General features: G+C 37.4%; 1 protein-coding gene across 1 annotated transcript; it reads right to left on the bottom strand.

The window, feature by feature from the left end:
• Window positions 1–329: 329 nt before the first annotated feature.
• LOC145769880 (FACT complex subunit SPT16-like) lies at window positions 330–20,073 on the bottom strand. The gene is made up of 24 exons (XM_082581421.1): window positions 19,978–20,073; window positions 17,679–17,783; window positions 17,113–17,196; window positions 15,820–15,951; window positions 15,191–15,286; window positions 14,849–14,995; window positions 13,893–14,044; window positions 13,153–13,325; window positions 12,487–12,651; window positions 11,950–12,125; window positions 11,595–11,687; window positions 10,740–10,855; window positions 9,589–9,745; window positions 8,860–8,924; window positions 8,350–8,412; window positions 7,846–7,981; window positions 7,447–7,573; window positions 6,769–6,887; window positions 6,464–6,589; window positions 5,645–5,833; window positions 2,505–2,674; window positions 2,157–2,286; window positions 1,301–1,508; window positions 330–1,103 (listed from the first exon to the last, which is right to left on the bottom strand). Exons 1-24 carry the CDS (start codon window positions 20,035–20,037, stop codon window positions 1,015–1,017), a joined length of 3,078 nt encoding a protein of 1,025 aa, XP_082437547.1. The 5' UTR covers window positions 20,038–20,073; the 3' UTR covers window positions 330–1,014.
• Window positions 20,074–21,705: the final 1,632 nt, after the last annotated feature.

The raw sequence follows: 21,705 nt of genomic DNA, 5'->3' as shown, positions 1-21,705 counted from the left end.
ACTTTTTTACTAAAGTCTCTTAATCCTTGGATTAACTGTATTTCATCAATGCCAAAGCGTTTAAAAATTCTTCTCACCTCTGCTTCTCCATGACGCATATTTCCTTTTATCCTTTTTTCAGGTTGCAAGTTAGCAATATCAACCGGTAGCTGACCATTGTCAGCGTCGGCATTAGCGCAAAGTCTCATTTGCATTCTGCTAACAATGCTCTGAATGAATTGATTGAATGATTGAACTCGCAGAACCGAATTAGTGGTAAACTACGTGAAACGTTTCAAACCAAACGTAGCCGACTAATAAACGTCGAGTTGCAGCAACTAGCAGTCCAGTCAGCGCTTTAATAATGTATTTAAAAAATCCTCGAAAAATGTTGAAAGCCAGATAAACAGTAAGAAATGCTATTTCAAAAGGTTAGGCCTACTGATTTCGAGCAAGATGTATTCATTCTCTAATAACAATTCTTTATGTGTCCTTTTCTAGTTTATGAAAAGATGACCTTAGACTTCGTGACGAATTGTTTCACTTTCAATTCGTGCAAGTTAGCTTGAAAGTTCACTGAGATCTTATTCATCTTTTAGTCTTAACACATATAACTTGACAGCAATTTGAAATGCCTCCATTTCGAAAGAAATTTGACAAACTGTGATACGGCAAAGTCAAGTAGCCTATGTGGTTATCTTAAACAAAAAAGGTTTGAAATGCACTTTGCCTTCTTCAGAGAAAGACGGCTAAATCAGTTCATACCGGCCAATAAAACCTATCTTTGTAACTCCGATTCAACGTCTGTCGGCGTCGAATCGATGCAAAAAGATGGATTATGTAGCTGGATAACATTTGCAAGAAAGTCGGTAGGGGCCCAGTTTCAAATTTCAAAAGCGAAATACTGTAAGAAAACAATACTTCTGATTGTTTCAATGTAAAAGTACTTTTTCGACTTTCAAACAATGGTCGCATCTTGCGCACCGTCTACAAGGCGTCCTGGCAGTGACGTGAAACTTAGGACAACGGAATTCTTCATCTTCTTCTCTTGGAAGGTTTAGATCCAGAAGATTCCTGTTTCCTTTTACGCGGAGCCGGCTCTTCTTCATCTTTTCTGCGGTCGGCTGAACATAACATTTAAATTCGGTGAGCGAACAGTAGAAAGGACGACATCACAACATGCGGAACGCTCACGTGACTACAACAGTGGTCCTTTACTTCTTTTGTCGCAAATTTTATTCATTTATCAAACAAGATCAAAACGCTGTGAATATTGTAGAAAAACAAACTTGCATTGTCAATGACAAAAAGTTCAAAATACCTTTTCTCGCCTCCTCCTCTAGTTCATCCCAATCCTTCCCACTTTCTTCCTCACTACCAAGTGATCCATCATCCTCGTATTCGGTGCTGTTTTCATCATCGCTTGAGTAATCTTCATCACTGTCAGATTCATCTTCTCCGTCTGATCCGGAAATATCTTCGTCGGGATTAAAATCGCTTTCCTCTTCATCAGAGTCTCCGGCGTCATTCTAAACAAAACCTGATTATTAAATATCTACGCAAGGCAGGCTGGGATGATATTTTAATATTTTCTCAGAAAAAAGTTTCAACTTAATACTAGAGTATTTATTGAGTTTCAATATAGGGCTCTGCTGATTCTCCATGCATTTTTAATAATAAAAGACTAGAGTATATGGTTATGAGTGATCTATTTCGGGTTCTGCAAAATAGTCGTGATGTTTGGACGTTGAGCGAAGAAACGTAAAATAACTAGATTGAAGTAGAAATGTGTTGTTTCCGCAAAATGCACAGAACCTCTAACCAAAAGTGTTAAAGTGAGGAAAAAAATCGAGAAAAACTTCTCAAAATCTCTTGAAACACATGAAAAGATTACCAGAACTATCTGGACAAAAAACGAACATATCGCGTTGTCAAGAAAAAAGGAAAGACTCAAGATAAACACTAAATACATTTTCAGCGTAAAAGAAGGGAATGGTCCAAACTTTCTTGCTGCTTGATAGAACGAAACACGTGAAAGTGTCTTCTCGCCGGGTACAGTACTAATTACTAAACTCATCACGAGAACCAAACAGAAGAATGACAAGAAATGAAAAAGCAAAACACAATATTCTGTATTATTTCAAAGCTTAAAGCAAGAAGTATTTAAAAGCTCTCACATCACTCTCGGGCTCCAGAAAACTCCATCCACCTTGTTCAAAAAATGCTTCTGGGTCGTCAGTGATGGTCTTGAGGATTTTGCTCCAGTTGAGAGACTGCACTCCTTCAGTGTAGTGAATATCGCAGGAACTAGATGGAATGAAATTAAAAAAAAGCCAATTGTATTTGTATTGGTGATGTGAAGGACAATACAAAGTGATAATTCAGACAGCAAATCAGTCGATTATTACATTGATTCAAGGTCTGCAGGCGTTGAATAAATGTGAAAAACAACGGAATTGCTGTCTGGAAAATTAGCAGATGCAGGACCCTTTTGAACAGGGAAACCAATGAGATGCCGCACTTACTTGAGCCACTCGCGAATTGGGTCCAGGGACTGCATTGGGATGGAATTGATCACTTCAACTTTGCGCTTATAGTCTCTGAACACGATCACCATGTCGCAGCTCTTCAGGTGGAACTGAACTCGCTCGAAATGAACAAGTTCGATTTGGTCCAATGTGGCAATGAAAGGAGGCTGGAAAAACAAACATGGAGGAATTGCTTCACAAGCAAACATTCCAACTGAGTCGTTCAGTTTGGATGTGTCTTACATAAACAAGTCCTTTTTTCGACTGTCGGTATTCTATTCAAAGCACATTTTGAAAAACAACGCGAAATCAATCGAATAAGGATCTGCTTGTACATTCATTGATCGTGATTGACAGGTCCAAAAAAAGGGGGTACCAGCTGCAATACGCGATATACCAACAACACACCATCGAAAACCATGACTGTTAGGATGTTTCATTTTTTCACGATTTTTGAAATTGAAAATGCTTGGGGTCTAATCAGATCGGATTTTGGCCACATACAGCCGATCCAAAATATTTTTTCGATCGGACGACTTTTAGAGGGTGCGCGACCCCCCCAAAGTTTGAAAATTTGAAGCGTGGGAAAATTTGCAGGAAGTATGCGATATCTCGGTAACGGAAGGAGATAGGAAAACGGGCAAGGTGTCAACTTGTTCGGAATGGCCAACTTCCTATCTGCGCTTAATACATTTTACTACCCTATCTGCAACGGAAAAAAAGTTAATTGCAAAAAACTGTTTTTTTCATATTTTCTTCCCAGTTCTACAGAAGCAAAACCCTTCCAGTAACTGCAGTGATGACAAATGACATTTTTTACGAACAAAAGGTTTTGTTAAATGCACTTTGATCTAACAATGCAGGTGGACGACTTGTAGAATATTATACTGTGCTTTTTAAGTTTTCAGAACTACATTCTTGTTCGAGGTTGTAGTAAGAAGATTTGTTAGTTATAATGTATAGGGTTGTTTTGAGAAGCTCCCATTGCAGATTGAGTCGATGTCATTCGCCATCTGCTGGTATAATTTACCATGGATCGTCATTGCAGGTGTTAAGATTTAAGTATTGGCTATTTGTACCCAGAAGTAGTTAGTTCAATTGCTATTATGCCAGAAACAAGACTTGACGCCAGTGAGACATTGCAGAAATTTGAAAAGCTGCCAGGGAATGTACTACCCAGAAACATAAGCGTTCTTCACCCCTACATTTTTTTATGCAAGCAATGCAGTGAAACGAATCCCAAGTTCTTTAAGAAGCCTCCATGTTTTGCTGATGTCAAGGGACAGTTGATAAATGATATAGTTCATGTTTGGGTTAGTGCCAGCCTTCCGGTGATAAGCATCATTCGAGTTGAGACCAGGTTAAAACTGCTCATAAACAAATTTAAGGCAATCAAGAAAAGAAAACAGCCACAGACGGGAGCGACAGAAGGTATATTCCATGAGCTGTTTGATATCTGCAAGTGTAAATGTGCCATTCCATCACAGGTGAAGTTTTACAACGGCGGACTTTCTTGTAGCTGTCAATGGATGCACCGTATCCCAGAAGAGGAGGTTGAGTTTTTGCAAGATCAAAGTTCTGCTAGAAAGATGTTTATTACTGCATCTCGCGACAGATCTTTTACTTTAAGGGTAAAAAAATAGATTGAGTCATCAGAGTTCTTACCAGCAAAAGTTACCAAGTGAAGATGAACCATCTTGCTGTTATTCAACCAGCTCAGAAACTTCCAGCCTGGTAGCACAGGAGAGGCTAAGGCGAAGACCTGCAGATATGATTACACCTGATATAACCGTTTCCAGCAGTGAGTCTTCGGAAGATGAGACACGAGGCTTAATTCTTGATCCTGATTTCGCCAAGACAGCAGTAACAGGTGGCAAGATGTACACAAAAAAACGAAAAATTGCCGTAAGTTCTTTAAGCTGTATGTTAGCTGACCGGCGAAACACTTCTACTCGCCAACAATCTGACCAGTTGCTTGCATGTGCTGGTGACGATATTGCTGCCTCACCGACTACCATGTATAGATGTAGGGAGAAAACAAGAAAGCTGTGTTTAGAAAAATGTGATGATGACATCTCTGCTTCCGATTTCCTGCAGCTTCATTATGATGATCGAAATGTGAATGGTATGGATCGTTATGTGTTTTTGGTTCAAACGCATGATCGAGCAAAGAACAAAACTATGGAAAGAGTTATCGGAGTAAAGTCTTTTCTCAAGGAAATTTCTGTTAATAGTGAAGCTGTCTTTAATGCGATTATTGGTGCATGTGGTGCATTTAAGCAATGCTGAAGAATAATCATTAAGTGTTACATGCCGGCAGTAATTTTTATTCTTGGGTAACATGCCCGAATTTTCGTTCTACATGATGTTGCTTATTTGTTTTGCTTTCACTGGTCATGACTGGGGGATCCCTGTTCCTGCGTTTGAGTACCTCTAGTCCGCAAGTATTGTACATACTGTTGAATTTATGATTTTCTTCGCGTTCACATGGTGTATGACTCTTGATTTGCACAGCCACGTCATGGTCAACTGTTTTGTTTAATTACTCTGTGTTGGTAGCTTATGCTGAAACGTTTACATGTGAGAGACACTGTGCGATAGGAGATGACGGTATTCTAAGCCAATCGTGAAAGGAAGTCCATTGTTGTGTAACATTCGATGCACACTTGTACCCTATGCCATAGCACATGTTTGTTGCTCTCTATAACTTGTAATCACTGTAGTTACTGGTTCCAAGGGTTTTGCTTCTGTAGAACAAAACATCGAAAATATGAAAAAAACAGTTTTTTGCAATTAACTTTTTTTTCGTTGCAGATAGGGTAGCAAAATGTATTAAACGCAGATAGGAAGTTGGCCATTCCGCACAAGTTGACACCTTACACGTCTTCCTATCACTTTCCGTTACCGAGATATCGCATATTTCCTGCAAATTTTCCCACGCTTCAAATTTTCAAACTTTGGGGGGGCCGCGCACCCTCTAAAAGTCGTCCAATCGAAAAAATATTTTGGATCGTTGTTTGTGGCCAAAATCCGATCTGATTAGACCCCAAGCATTTTTGATTTCAAAAATCGTGAAAAAATGAAACATCCTAATGACTGTGGATTATGTCTCCATCGACCACAAATACGACACTCACCCATTCGACGATATTGATAAGGGCTGAACTGGTGGGCTGAAGCAAACAGGTACTGCGGAATGGAACGCCAAAAAAAGACAACTCTCTGAACGGGGAATCAAACTCGACTTCTCCCTTCGAGATGGTTTCCACTTTATCAACAAAGTTTTTGAAAACGGTGTTGAGCTTGTGCCGCAGTTCCCTTTCGGCCTATGGAAGATGCAATGATAAAGCCACATATCAACATTGCACAAAGCAAACGTAGTTTTACATGGAACAAACAGGTCCATCAACAAATGTGGAGTGGAATAGTAATGCAGTGATTACATCTTGCAAAAAAAAAATCACTGCGTTTAGTTTTAATTTAAAATGTGGCGATAAAACAAGGTAGCCACACTGACTTTAAACACCAAAAAATTATGTGAAAACAAGTCTCACTAGTGACATTAACAGAACATTTTCATGGAAGAGAGGGTTAAGATTTCATTTTGTTGCACTGAAGGGCGGGTAAGCTGAAGGCTTACATGAAGTTGAAAGAGGGTAATTGAAAACCCAAGGTGAAGTTTGTTAACCAAAGAAATCCTTGGGTTAGAGCCGAGGACGAAATACCTGAAAATTCCAATCACGGGATTTATAACTTAGTCCCAAAATTACAACTCAGTCTACAAACCGCTTTTACCCATATGCAATATCAATGTGTTCCGTGATGATTCAATGAGCTTAAAAAACCAAGCCAATCACCAATCCGGGAGTTACTTGCTGTCATAGCAAACTTTTTAGCGATTGGTTGGTTCATTTAAACATCAGCAATATTCACAATGCCACGGCTAGAGAAAGCACCTGTTCGGCGTACAAATCGTCCCGGTCTCTCATATGCTGCAGCTTTCCCAGATCCGTGGTAAGCTCACCGACTTCTGTGTAGAACTGGACGTCGATCTGACGCTTCTTTCCAAACATCATCGCATTCTGGAAAAGATAAAGTTTTCGTGAAAATTCACACTCGCGTTTCTATTGTCGCTGAAAGGAAACGGGCAGTGCAAAGAGTCTAAACACACAACCAAAATTAATTTTGTTATATAAATATGCATAAAAGTTTTAGGATTCTATTGACGCCATGTTGCTCCAAACAAATAAACGATCCTTACTTTCAAGTGGAAATGAAGTACGATGATCATTTCGTGATCACAAGGTTGGAAGATGGCGTGTCTGACGTTATTGTAGAGGATATCAACTTTATCACCTCTCACAGAAGTGTAACGGAATCCTTAAGAATGATGTTAAAAACCAAGGTTAGCTTTTCACCACCGAATGGTTTCGGTGTTGGGATGAGCAAGCTTCTTTGGAAGCTTAATCCTGACAGTTTCATAACCTTAATATTATGGCTTTGAGCCGCTGACGCATGCCAAGTCACAGACAATGAGAGACTGAAGTTTCTGCTTATTAAAATGTTGTTGTCTGTGAATTATTCCATCCACGAGGTACCGCTGAACAAGTTGCTCAAGTTTACACTCCGAGAATTTCTTGGTCGTGTCATTTCTTCGTTCTGACAAAGTCAGGTTACTGAGTGCGGTACCGGGTTGGACATCTTGCATATTGTACAAAGCTTAAGCTGTCAGAACTTCGAAAGCGGAAATGCTTCGGCGAATATTTCCAAGCACAAAAAAGATGAAAATTAATTCTCAAATATTTTTTTTTCATGACTAACTTTAAAAGACGTTCTAAAAATAATCACTTTTTATAAGATCTTTAGTTGACATATTCCAACAAACGTGAAACTTCAGTAAGAAAAATAGATGAACAAAGCCAGTAGAAAACAAACCAACCATTCGTGTGAGCTTCTAAGTGGCCCTGCATTCGTCTTTGGGCAATGTTTGGTCGAATGTAGAGGTCCTTCAACTTGGGGTTAGCCTTGTTTGGGTTGATGACGAGTTTATCTTGTTTTACAATTCCCTTCGCAAGGAAAGGTCAATTTAGTCGTGTTTCACTCACAACCGTACTCAGACAGCTAAATCCGTCGTTTTCCCATTGCAGACGTCGAATCAATGTAAAAATGACCGATTTTGCTGTCTGGGGAACTGACTCGCTTAATTTTTCCCATATTCTTTAAAAATTTCATTCATTTGCATTCTAGGCAATTGACAGTAGGTTATGTGTTAAATGGGCATAAAAATAGTTAAGAATTGCAAAGGAAAGTAATAGAACAGCGCAATGAAGATTGAAACCTCTTTTTCTCTTTCTTCGTCCTCTCTTGTTTTGAACTTCTTCTGCAATTCTTTGATGAGTCGGAAGCTAAGTTGCAAATTGGCAGCGGGAGGCTCGGACCTTCCAAGCACTCGGCCGGCCAAAGCTCGGTATGTTCTGCAAGAGCATGTGCACAAATAAATCATACTATCATAGGTAACTATCATAGTAATCACCAATCAATAAATCATACGTATTATGAAAGCTCTATTTTTAAAAGAAATGAACGAAACTCCCTAATGAAGCGCCAAAAAATAATCAACGCACCAAGTTTTACATCACTCTTTTATTTTTCGGCAAAACTCTGCGGCCGCATAAGAAAAATAATTAATCTAATAAATATATCTAAAGAAAACCAAGGAAGATTTGCAGGGTATTCAATACCATTAATTTGTTGTCAATTGTGTGTCTGTGACATTGTAAAATTACTTGATTCTAAAAAAATTTGCATGAAAAGCTAAACAATAAGAATTATTGAAACTTACAATTCCTTGATAAACTGGGCGTCTTCGTTATTGGGAAATTTTGTGTTGTCTTTGGCGATTGAGCTGATAGATAAAAAAGAAAAATCAACCTGGAGTAAACTGGTTACATCATCGTGAAAGACTAAAAAACCTTTTTGCAATTTCTATCATATCTATAGTTTCCAGACACGGGCAGGCAAAGAAACTTAATTTTTGTCCAAGTTCTTTAAGCTAAACGATGCCCTTTTTCATCGTTTAATGTCGCCAGACGTTGAAACGATACAAACTAGGCAACTATTGCTAGCTAGAATATCAGTAAGCGTCAAAGAAACGCTTTCATCTCTCGGCCACGCTGGAGTCCACTATTCAGTTACAGCGTATGGATAAAAACTTCAAATGTGTAAAATACAGTTCTTCTATGCAGTTTGCAAGTAAAAGAAAAATAAACTTCATTAATAATCCCTCTCCTCCTCGTTATGTAACGTTTTAACAGTGTTCCACGCGATTACAGAAGAGAATGGCATAACGCACCTTCCTGGGCAGAAAAAGTTGATTCGAAGATAAGAATAATCTCCTTCAGTGCTCATGCTGATGTTCTGCGTGGTAAAGCAAGTTATACTCAAGAACTTCACTTGTAAACCATATCCCAATGCGATACAACATACTAATTTATAAATAAAAGCAGAACAAGCTTTATTTTTACGGTTTAAACTTCAACTGAACAAAACGTCTTTTTTTATGAGGAACTTTAACCAGAACAGAATTTGAAAAATCTGAAAATTTATTGGCCATGCAGATTGCAGATCCTTACAATAGCGTCGATCGTCAGTTTTAAGATCTGAGTATTAAAGTTGGCAGTTGAGTGCTGAAGTTTTTATCTTGTAGTTGAAGCGATGCTGCCAAAATTTACATAAATCAGAGGCATAAGTGGATTTTCAGAAGCAAAACGGGAAAATAACACAGAGGAGTAGTTAAAAAAAAAAAAAATTGAACGCAGTTGCAGTTAAGAAAGTTTTTGAAATTCGATTATGTCCGCTCCAATGATCTTTCCTCTGGACCCCCAGTAGCTTACTTGGCTTCTGTAGCAGAAACAAATTTCAAGCGGATTTCAGCAAAAATTAAAAGTGAGAGTTGTAACCATTTCTTGTCAGTAAAGCCTCCTCGCTGAGGCAAGCGATTTAGTGCATAAATCGAAAGATACATTATATGGTGAAAACGTTTAAACATCCAAACAGATGTAAATGCATAAAGATACTATACCTTTATAGTTGATATGTGGAATGGAGCGGGGATGCCAAACACCGGTAATACTACGGTTTCGTATTTTTTGTCGATGAAGATTTTCAAATCAAAGATATCCGGTTCTTTGACAGGAAGGAGAGCTCGGTTCTTGTAAGACACGTTCGATTTTTTAGCTCTGAAAATTAAATAAATCTATTAAACTTCCACTTCTTTTTCATGGATGACATGCGAAACACCATTTGCGTCTCCGTTTTTCACAGCTAAACTTATTTGACAACAATGTCATCCTCCATGAATCATCATGATTGATGAGATTTATTTATCCAAAAGAATCCAAGCAACTGGAGGGCAAGTGACTAGTGACTGCCAATTGCAACAATTATTCTATTATTATGTACTGTATAGTGTATATATGATTGATCTATTTTGTCGGTGTATTCCTGCCTTAACCAAACAATGCACGCTGATGACTTGTGTTTCCATGTCTTATTTTTTGGGTTTGGCTGCATATTAAATATACAGCATTACATAAAAGTGTAACAAATTGTTGCCATTTGTACTTCAAACTCAGTTGTAACATTCAATTTTTATCTAATATGTTCGGATGACAAATGTCAATTTATTGTTTTTAAAATATTCACGGTTTAACAAAAATGTGTTTTCATACAACGACACGAAATTCCAACTAAAATAAATAGAAAATCACTTATTTTGATTTCAGTTGTAAATTTCATTTCTGTGCGTTGGATCAGTGTGTAAAGTTGCACTCGAGGAATAGATAAACAAATTTAATCCTACGCCTCATCCTGCATACAGCGCCATTTGGGCTTCCTATCGAGATGCTTCTATAGCGGCGTCCATGAAGCCACGGTATGCTATGATAAGGAAGCGTTAATCGGATTAAGGACTTCACGTCAAGTCGTTTAGTGGTGAGATGTACCCTGTGGTGAGATATCCTTGCGATAGGTCGGCCGCGACAGGATGTCGTGCACCCAGACAATCGCACTGAGGTGAATATTGAGGATTCCCAGCAAGCGGGAAAACAAGCCGAGATTGGATGACGATAGGGATGATACCCAGCCAGCAGAGTGAATCAGCAATTCCATATCAAAAGAAAAATACAATCAGATTTCACCAAGATGGAAAAGGCTAGAAAGGAGACAACTCACTTCAAAGACTCTACAGCGCCGGTGTTTTTCATCATCCGCTCCTGTGCGGCTTTGTTCAATTCGATGCGGAGTTCACGCTGGTGGTTGGCACGCTTAACCTCAGCACTGATTTCTTGCTGGAGTAAATAATACAAAACTAGTTAATTGCTTTCATACCAGATAGCGTATTTCGACGACAACAAATTGATTTACTGTAAAGAAATCCAAATTCCCTTGTCAACTTTTTAAGCACATTTACTCCCTGTGCATTTATCACACATTGTATATCTTATACTTCAATCAATACAGTTAACTTCTTGGTATACAGAACTTGGGCTGAATCTGCTATTTCCTGACCCCCTATATACCAGGCATGTTTGAATAACAGTGTGTATTATTATTATTATTATATAGCGATGCTCTATCAATTGAAAATAAGCGTCGCCCTCAGTGCTTCACAAACAAACCGAGTCAGGCCAGTCGTTTAAAGACGAAGTCAAGAACATTACCAAGATGGTATTGGACAGTAGACAAACCAAATGGTGGCAAAAGTCTAGAAACCCATAACCTTTTCCAGGTGCACTGGTTCCTAAATAATTTTTTTTGCTGCTCTTGGTATAAATTAAAAATTAAAAAAAAAATGAAAGTCCTAACTTTGAAGATGGTAGCATTGAAACCGTGGACATGGAATCTTTCTCAGAAAGTCCATGATTAACAATTTACAGACAACTGAATTTGAACATTTCTAGAAACCATAAAAATTTAGCAAGGCGATAAGGATTATGAAAAAACGGATGCATAACGGGTGGTGCAGTGAATTCAAATCTTCACCACCAGACCCGGATATTGCAATAATTGCTGATATATCTCCATTACCCGAGTTTTCTCCTTCATGAGAGCTCCTCTCGCTCCTCTTCCTAAAATTTCATTGGCAGATTCTTCGTCTTCACTTTCCTCTTCGCTTTCATCCTGAAAAAAAGTAAGGTTTACTAATTGAAAAAAAAAATTCTTACAGAGTTAGCACTCTCTGCAACCATAAAAAAGTGAGCCGTGAGCAAAACAACAATAAGATAAACACAACACTAGACAGTCGACCGGCTGTAGTCTTCACAACATTAGTGGACAAACCAATGACACTGTAAGGGATTTTAATTCCCAGCAAAAATTACAATATAAACAACATGCAACAAACTGCATTAAACGCAACCACTGTAGGAAAAGCAAAATTTACCTTCAAGAAAATGGAAATATTTCTTGCTTTCTTTTTGTCTTTGGTGAGCAAAATGACCGGTCCATCGCCAACCAGAACAATGTCACCAACAAACAAGGCATAGTTTTTATCTCCTTCTTTATCGCCGTCAGGATTGACAAGTCGCGAGAAGCCAATGTTGACGTTGAAAACCATGCCTGGTCGTGGAGGAGTTGAAGAATATTAGGAACTGAAACTACTGCAGTTGTGAAAATCACTAAACTTCAAATCTCGCCCAAAATCACTAAACCTCAACGGAAAACAATTGTCAACATTGCAGGTGTCTTGTTTTTTTCTGCAGCTTTGAACTCTTGAAACTATTTACCACTGTTAATACATGTAGTGCTGAATACTGTTCACACTCTATTACGGAACACGATTTCAAAAATGCCACTTTCACAGCAAAAGCATTTGTACTGTTTTTAGAACAGACTTGGATTACAAAGCTCGTCAGATACACCATCCTACAAAGATTCAAGGGTCTGCAACTCTGCATCATTGCACGAATCGCTGTATTACCTTTCTCCACCTTAATCTGGGTCTTGGCGTTGATCAGCATCGAGCCCTCGCGGAATTCAATGCCAGAGGCAAATCCAAATGTTCTGGTTAAATTGTTGAGAAGTTCGGGTCTTTCCTTCTTTACTTTCGACACCACCGCTTCGTAAACGTCACACAACTTAACTCCTGAAACATTGACAGTGGGTGGGGTAAAGCATTGAGAACAGTGCTGGTGACAAAATTATTGACACTAGAAAGGTGATATCTAAATTGTAGCCAATCATCTGAATAATTGAAAGTCCAGCTGTCAAATGCCGGTAAATCTAATCAAATTCATAAAAACACAAATTGATGAGGACGTTATTAAATAATATTGCGTGAAGTTTAAGTGCAGTATATTCACATAAACCTCACATAGTATAATTTAATAAGATCCTCATCAACTTGTGCCTTTTCCGAAGTATATTCGACATCAAATTGACACCTCACCTAAATCTGTGCTGCACATTAGGATTGGGACTAACTGCAATACGTTCTAGGTCTAATAACGATATTGGTGAGGGAGCATTTATCTGTGCCAATGTAAATCCAGTAACTTCTCAAACAAAAGTAATAACTAACTTTACATCGTGTTGATATGTAAAAACATTTAGATATAGAAATAACAGAAAACAGGCAGAAACAAACCAGGTTTAAGTTTTTCAAATAACAGCTCTTCACAATCAACAAGGAACGTATAAGTGTCTTGCATCTTTTCAGTTGGGTTAACCATCAACGTGCGAACGATGTTGGAACAGTAGGACCGGTAGCGGATACCAAACATGCAGATTATGCATCCGAAATGCAAGGTGTTTTTATCACTGAAATTCCCCAAAAAAAATGTAAAACTTATCATCAGCTACCGTGGATGAGAAATAACTATAATTTAAACGGCACATACCAATTCGAATTTACCGCAACAGGCAAAAATCAGCATATTTATATGTACACCGGCGAACATTAAGGACTGTGAGGAATGAGGATACTCATGGCACATCAAAACAGTTGCGCAAGCATAAAATTTTGTGATAGAATTTTTTTGATTGGGTTTCCAACATTAAGTTAACAAAAATATTTAGAAACACAATATTGACCAGTTGTAAAATAAATGAAAGCCAATTTCCCGAATAGTTTAGTGTATTTTTATAAAAGAATTGCCTGTAAACAGAATCATCAACACTTTGTACACAAAATTCGCTAAAGAAACACAAACTAAAAGTAAATTAAAACCAAGTCTGAATACAGATTGGTTTGACTATTTTTTTCATGAATAAGTAACTGCGGTTCAGAAGCGGGTCACAAGAGGTGTATTAGACACCACGGAATCCAATAGTTTATTCTTGTTATAGTACAAATTAAAAATAATAATTATGCAGTGGCAAGCCCACCTTACAATGCTAAATTTCAGGCTGTAATTCCCACCACTTTGAATGATGGCAGGATAACACGTCTCGACCAGACTGGGATCGGCTCCTTTGAGATGAGTCCGATCTTCAAGGGCTTTCTCAATCTCTTCCGCCATTTTAGCATGTTTAACTTTCTGCGATGTTGTAATGGAAAGATTGACGTTGTGATGAAACAACAATGGCAATACAATAATCTATGTGTGTGAACAAGAAGTCAATCAATACTTTTTTTTTCACAACTCTCTAATCTCTATGGACTTGCAATTTATCAGAACAAAAAAATCTGTTTAAATGCAACCTGTTTATGTTCGAAAGCATCTTTTTATATCTAACCGTTCTAACGTAATTCAAAGCTACCTGGATATTAAGTGAAAAACAAAAAAAAAAACTCAGGAGCTGATGTTGCATATCGTAATTTGGTAATCGGCTTTAAAAGCTTTGTTTTAGAGATGAGTAAACCTGTTTTGCATTGGAGCAACGTGGAATGTCTCAAGTTTTCGGGACCCAATAAAAAATTTCAGATTACTATACTCAGAACAACTTTTTGGCTGCAACACTATGCAGCAATCTGTGGCACAGCAACTTAAGGCACTTCGCCAAGCCCCCAGTACAATGTTCAAATGATCATGGAACTGGTCCGCGACAAGAGCTTCACCCTCACTAATGGTCTGATACAATTCATGAAAAGAACACTAACCCAATACATGACAAAATCGCAGGAAGCCTTCTTCAATACAAAAAGCTCAACTGAAGCAAAACTACAACGACAGTCCAGACGAGAAACCTTTATGCAATAAAACCACAACCCAATGCGCTCAGGAGTGTAACACCGGAGAGTTTGCTAGGTACAGGCTGATGTCCATGAATGACCCAGTCAAGTTAACAGTTATAAAACCATAACATCTTTCTTGATTAAATTAGTATTTAAACACACTCACACGATCAGCATTGATAACATCTTTTAGACTTTCTTTAAAAACTTTGCTGTATATCTCTAATGTGATGGCAGATGCACGTTTCATTAATCCAATCTCTGTTTCATCTTTAGGGGCCATAGTGAGAGCTAAAAAGGAACTGACATCAACCTGCAAGATAAAAAAAAAAAGGTGAAGTCATGGCTCCAAAGCATACATTTTAAGTTTTATGAAAATTGAAAAAATCTGTAAGAAAATTACAAGTTAGGTTCACAGTTGAGATGTACTAACACATATCGCTAGTGGCAAACACAGCCAGAATACACACACACTTGTCTCAAGTAAAGATGATTGCTTAGTGCTTACTGTTTCAAACTTTCCTTCTGTTTCCAAAAAACTTTTCCAACTGTCAATAAACTTTGTTGAAAAATTGTCTTTTTTGAAATTTCCAATAGTCTTTCCCTGGAAATCAGACACAGTTTGGTCAAAAGCAGACTCCATCAAGCAACAAAAGACAAAATGAAAAAAAAATCTTTCAAGAACTGTCGTATCATTATAATGATGTCACTGAAGCAGTTTTGGAACATGTAAACCTCAAGAAACACGTGAAGCAGAAGATATACGGTAATAAAAAATAAATTATTTTTCGAATACAACAAACTTTAAAAAACTTGACAACTTAGACTTTAAAGCAACGTTTGTTTGTTTTTCCTTTTACAAGATTTTTCACTGATGATGCAAACTCAAGCAATTTTGTACCAAACCATTTTCTCCTTTTCTTCTAGTGAACGTTACAAAGTGGATTCAGTGGGAATGTAAACATTAAAAAAAAACTTATGTGCTTTCCCATGAAACGAAACCTCTCTTATTTCATGTTACTGCTCCTACTCTGAGCCTGCATATGTTAATGATTTTCCATTATTTATGTTTTTAAAATTAAAGTTGTCTAGCTTCCCCAGTTCAAAATAATACAAATGAAACAACATATATATTACGTTTCCACTGGATTTGAGAGCCTCCAAAACTTTTTCGAAGTTTTCAACATTGTTCTGCTTGTCTTTTAGCAACAATGATATTGGTGGAAAGCCATCAGGTTCCAGGCTGGTGGCAGGTTTCAAAAATTCAACCTGGAAAAGGGCAAATAAACATCAACACTTCAGACCTGACACGCAGAAAACATAAAACAAGCAGTTGAGCAATACAAACAAGAGCATCTGTAACATTTTATGAAAATGTTTTTATTAACCGATGCTTGCATATCCAACTAGTTCTATAAAGATGCCGAGAGCCTCAAACTTATGCTATACTACAAGCTTAGGTCATGATAAAGCTTTGGTAGAGAGTTTGCTTTGTTGAACCATAGAGAAATAAAACAAAGTAACTTCAGCAGGTTTAACATGATGTAGTACATACACATTACACAAATGTAACATAATTAAAAATAAACTCTAACGTTTTCGACACGTACGTGTGTCCTCATCAGGAATTACATAATACATATCTGCAATATACATAAAATGAAAATTGTAAGGTAAATTTTACTGTGCACTATAACTGTAACTGTATAATAACGACACTCCTGACTGAAAAGCACAACTGAACGAGTGACACAGGAATGATTACAAGTAAATTAGACGGTGGAAACAGATCACATGAGGTGTAAACTACAGGCATTTGACAAACAATTAGAACACACACATCATTCCTGTGTCACTCGTTCAGTTGTGCTTTTCAGTCTGGAGTGTCGTTAGTATACAAGTTACAGTTATAGTGCACAGTAAAATTTACCTTACAATTTTCATTTTATGTATATTGCAGATACGTAATTCCTGATGAGGACACACGTACGTGTCGAAAACGTTAGAGTTTATTTTTAATTATGTTATATTTGTGCAATGTGTATGTAATACATCATGTTAAATCCGCTGAAGCTACTTTGTTTTATTTCTCTATGGTTCAACAAAGCTTAGGTCAATTCCAAAGAAAGTTGTCATCAAAAGCAAGAGTGATCAAACTAAATTTTAATAATGATGACTTACTTACGTTGTAAACTGACATTGGAAAGGAGGAACTATAAATAATTTAGTACTTGTTATATGTAATTTTGTTGATTTATAAGGGATAACATGGGTGCATGGCCGAAAATGTTCGTAATTTACAGTTTACTTTCACTTTATAGTATTAGGTATGTTTAATGTCATGTGGTTGCCAGGTTGTATTTGTCTATGGTTCAAGAAAACATATCTTTACCAAAATTGTATTATAAGTAATTAATTTTACAAGCATACCTTGTTTTTGCTTGAAATGAAGATAATTTTTTCTTGACAAAACACCATGATCGTATCAGTCAACTCATACCCAAAAAGCCAAGTCTGAAAAATTATTAAATTATGGTAATCATAGGCTACTGTTTAACTTTGTAAAAAAAGTTCCCTTTTAAAAAAGTTAAACTTTTGCAGTAGAAAACGTTTTATTATCACTTCAATGGTAAAGTCATTCCATTGATTGCGTACTTTGTGCTGTCAGAATATCTACTCTCTGCTCAAAGATGCACCATCAAAGAACATTACTTTTCTTCCAATGAATGTGGCTTCTCGTAGGCTGTATTACCAAAACCTGTATCACCTGCTGCAATCTAATGCAGAAAAGATTGCATAACAACCCCTACCTATGAGGGGCAGCTCTCTGCCATGGTTGCCTCATCCTAAACATTTAACTTGTTGTTGTTAACCTATTATTATATCAGTTGCCTGAAATTACAGTAATAAATGTAATATATCTAATATTATCTATCCAATGTATCCATACTAATTGAAATAGAAATACCAGTACCTAATATTATTGCACAATTTACCTGTAGAGCTGATGTTTTAGAATAGACTAAATCTTCGTCAGTTCCCATGGTAACCAATATAGAATCAGCAGACGTACCGGTAATTGCTTTGTCAGCATCTTCTGACTAAAAGAAAATATTTGTTGAATATATCGCTTTCAAACCTTTTGCACGGCAGCAAAAGGACTGTAATAAAATTGCAACAAGACGTACACCAAGTTCATACAATCTGAGAAGTTTTTCCAATTTAACCTAATGTGCAGTGAGCACTTCTTACAGCATTTTTTGTGATTTCATTTTGTAATGTTTGATGTCTAATTCATTTTTAATTAGTTTTTTCTATACATAATCTTTGTAGACTAATGCATTTTTCTCGCTTTGTGTGTCCAAAATAAGTCCATAACTGTCCGCCCTGATAGCTCAGTTGGTTAGCGAGTGTTTCCTAATGAGGAAGCTTCAAGATCAATCGGTACTGGTTTGTCTCTCGGGTGTGCGCTTGACAACGTATTCTGAGGACTGCTCCCCATTCAGCGGCACCTAATGAATGGAATAATTCTCCAGCAACAACATTTCAACAATCGGAAACTTCACTCTGTCAATCTCAGTAACCGGCTTTGCGTCAAAAGCCTCTGTATGCAAAACTACCAGGAATACCCTATCAAGGTTTTGTTAGTCCGAGGATACAGATTCAAAACCAACCAATGTTTCTCTGTTGACTATTTGTAACAAACATTTTAGAGTCAACCTGAAAATTAAGGATAACAATACAGTCGGAATCAATTTATCATTTTATCTATTTGCCAGATGATTTGGTACAATTATCCCATTGATGCATTCAACAAACTTGCTAAAAAAAGGTTTATTGTGAATGGACGATATTGTTGAAAATGCGTACATGCTAACTTGGTCCTAATGAGCATTGCAACTGTTGCAATTTTGGTTAAACTTTGGAGAATTTATTAGCACAGTGCATTGTGACTGATAGTCCCAGAACATGCTGTGTAATTAAGGAATTTTTAAAGATAAAAATGTTCCCAACAGCATTCATGTAGGATGGTTAGGGATGGGCAAAATAGAAGAGTAAGCTATTCTAGAATTATTCTAGAATAATTTTTCGAATTAAGAATACCTATTCTAGAATAATTTTTTTTAATGTCAGAAAATGTCAAAAAGCTTTGTTTTTATTCTGGTTTTATTGAAGACACATAATAGAAAGTGGCAACTAAACAAAAAACAATAGTAACTGCCTAGGAGAGCAAGTTTTTGTGGCAGTGAAGAATGTTTAAAGCTTCTACATGCTCACCAGAGCCACAATCGCAGATTTGATGCTGTTAACCCGGGTCTGCTACTATTCGGTGAGTTCGATTCGGTGAATCCGATTCGATGAGAGCCTTTTCGGTGAGAGCCTTTTTCGGTGAGAGCCCTGTTCGGTGATTTTTTTTTGAAAATTATCGGATACCGTAGCCTAATTATCATTGCCGCTTTTACATCGTTTTAACGTCGCTAAACGTTGAAATAAGACCTTAACCCCTATCATGTAACCCCTACCCCCTAACCCTATAACGGCAATGACAATTAGGCTATGGTACCCAATAATTTAAAAAAAATTACTGAATAGAGCTCTCACCAAGTAGGGAACTCACCGAATCGGGCCATTCCGTGTTAACCCAGCACTCGAGAACGGTCTTTCTGAGGATGCAGAAGTGGCTAAATACTTCCTTGCAAGATCAAACAACAGGGGGAACTTTTCCTGATTTTTGTTCCACCATTCAATTGCATCGCTATATGGCACCTTTGCCTTAAGGTAGGATCAGTTTTCTATGGCAACTCAAAGCTGTTCGTTGTCATGGTTACTTGATGCTGAAGTATTTGTCGCCTCAACACCGGAGCTCAATAGATCATCCATTTCATTGGATTGCTGCATTGTTGCGGAAATTATGACACTAGGTGTAGCGGTAGCCTCACCCAGAGTTGAACTGTGTTCCATGTTTTGTATGTACGATAAAAATAGATGCAAATCCACAGCACAACAGTCTTCTGACGCCTACAAACCGCACCGGTAAAGAGAGCTGGCTAGCTGTCGTTAGGTTAAGCCGAATGTAATTAATCGGCAAAAAATCAATAAAAAATTTTGGTAGTCTGAAAAGTAGATATTTTCATTTCGGTTTGGAAAATTCGATTCGAAATGTCTTCCCGGCCGTCAGCACAAGGTTGAGCCCAGCCTCATGGGCGAAACACGTGTCTATCGCTGTCAATTCTTGCTACAAATCGGCTGCCCAGAAACTTAATGGTCTTCAATATTAAACTCTTCCTCTCTTACCTTCCAGTTCTTGTAGAACTTTTGCATGCGTTTGCAAAACGTTTCTTTCACCAACGACATCTTTTTAAGACATCAATGAAACAAAACACAATTTCTACAGAAATAAAATAGTGTTATAAACTGTAATCAATACATTTTGAAACTTGTTGAGATTACTTTTCAAAAGAAGAGGCGCTGAAATGTGCTTTTCAATCTGGGGGTTGCAAATTGCCTGAAAAATTCAATGTATCTTTTTCAATTTTTTTTTGTGCAAAAGAATAAGACCTGTGTTTTTTCACAATCGACCTTTCAAGGTTTCAGACGTCACAAAGACTTCACCAGGAAAAAATTCAATGATTTCACCTAATGCTTGTACTTCGTGCAAACTAAAGTTAACAAGCAACCATGCTGTGGCAAAAAAGCAAGGTTTAGTGGTTTAGAATGTGCAAAAGAGATTGATAACGATCGCTTTCGAACAACACACTACATATCGTCAGATTGTAATAGTGTAGTGCAGTGGTTTTTAACCTTTTTTCTATCAAGCCCCCCTTCAATAATGGTCATGTGCCTCACGCCCCCCTAGATTTTAAATAAGTATCATACTAAAAAAATTGCATTTTTTCTGTTTATTGCCAACACATCAGTGAGATGTGACAATACTCATGTGACCTGATAAGGTGATCGAGCATTAAATAAAAGTGTAAAACAGCAATCGAGCATTAAGTAAATAAAACAGGCCATTAGTACCGGTAATATTAAGTAAGGTGATCGAGCATTAAGTAAATAAAACTGTAAAAAAGCAATTTGAACAAAAAAGTAGAAATGTAGCAGCGTCGAGAAAATTTGATAAATCTGAAGGAGTTCAGCGCAAGATAGTTTTGTAAAGTTCTGGTCTGACTAATAAAGCAAGAATTACTGAATACAATATAAAATAAGGTAAAATACAAAATATGACAACAGCATGATTCCACCATCGGGGGATAAGATAAAGTTCTCATTACACTAAGCCTTCAGCACAAACAAGAGTAGGGGGCCAGTTCCTTTCTCTCAGCCACCTTTCCTTCAGCAGTTATGCCCACCTAATTTTCAGGTAGAAATGAGGGATGTTTATCAACAATCGACTGGAGCCGGGAGTCGAACCAGGTTTGCATAATTTGAAAGCGACTGCCTTATTCGCTGCGCCATACCACCGACATAAATCGATGGATTGAAAACGCAAACATCTTATTTTGTGGTGGCCCAACAAAATTCTATGATTAATTCAAGGGGGAAAATTTAAAATGCTTGCGGTAACTCTAATCGGCGACTTCGGCTTTGTTCTATTTTTCTCTTGATCTTTTCAGGGGCCAAAATCGGGGGACGAAGTGTTCAGGGGATAAAATAGGGGTCCACGTTTTTTAGATGCAAACAGTCAGATGCCAGTCAAATATGTGCGCACAGTACGCACACTGTGATATCATATTTAATCATTTCTCCTCTCGGCTTTTGCTTTGAAAGAGAAGGTGAAAGAAAAAATACGTCATGACCGGTCAAATAGCCACTGCCTAATTAATTACACATTTTCATAGGACAACACTAAAAGGCGGAAATGCGGAATTAAGCCGAAATAAGTTTAGAATTAAAACAGTCATAGTATTTAATGATCTCACAATTGCTTCTAAATGATATCTTTCAATGATATTTCAACATAAGAAAATGTTCGGTATTGAGTTGTGGCTAAAAATCGCATTTCCGCCTTTTTCTTATTTC

This window comes from Aplidium turbinatum, chromosome 5 (genome assembly GCF_918807975.1).
Source record: "Aplidium turbinatum chromosome 5, kaAplTurb1.1, whole genome shotgun sequence".
NCBI classification, from domain to species: Eukaryota; Metazoa; Chordata; class Ascidiacea; order Aplousobranchia; family Polyclinidae; genus Aplidium; species Aplidium turbinatum.
Note: the sequence above shows the minus strand (reverse complement) of the source record. Positions and strands in the feature narration are given on the sequence as shown.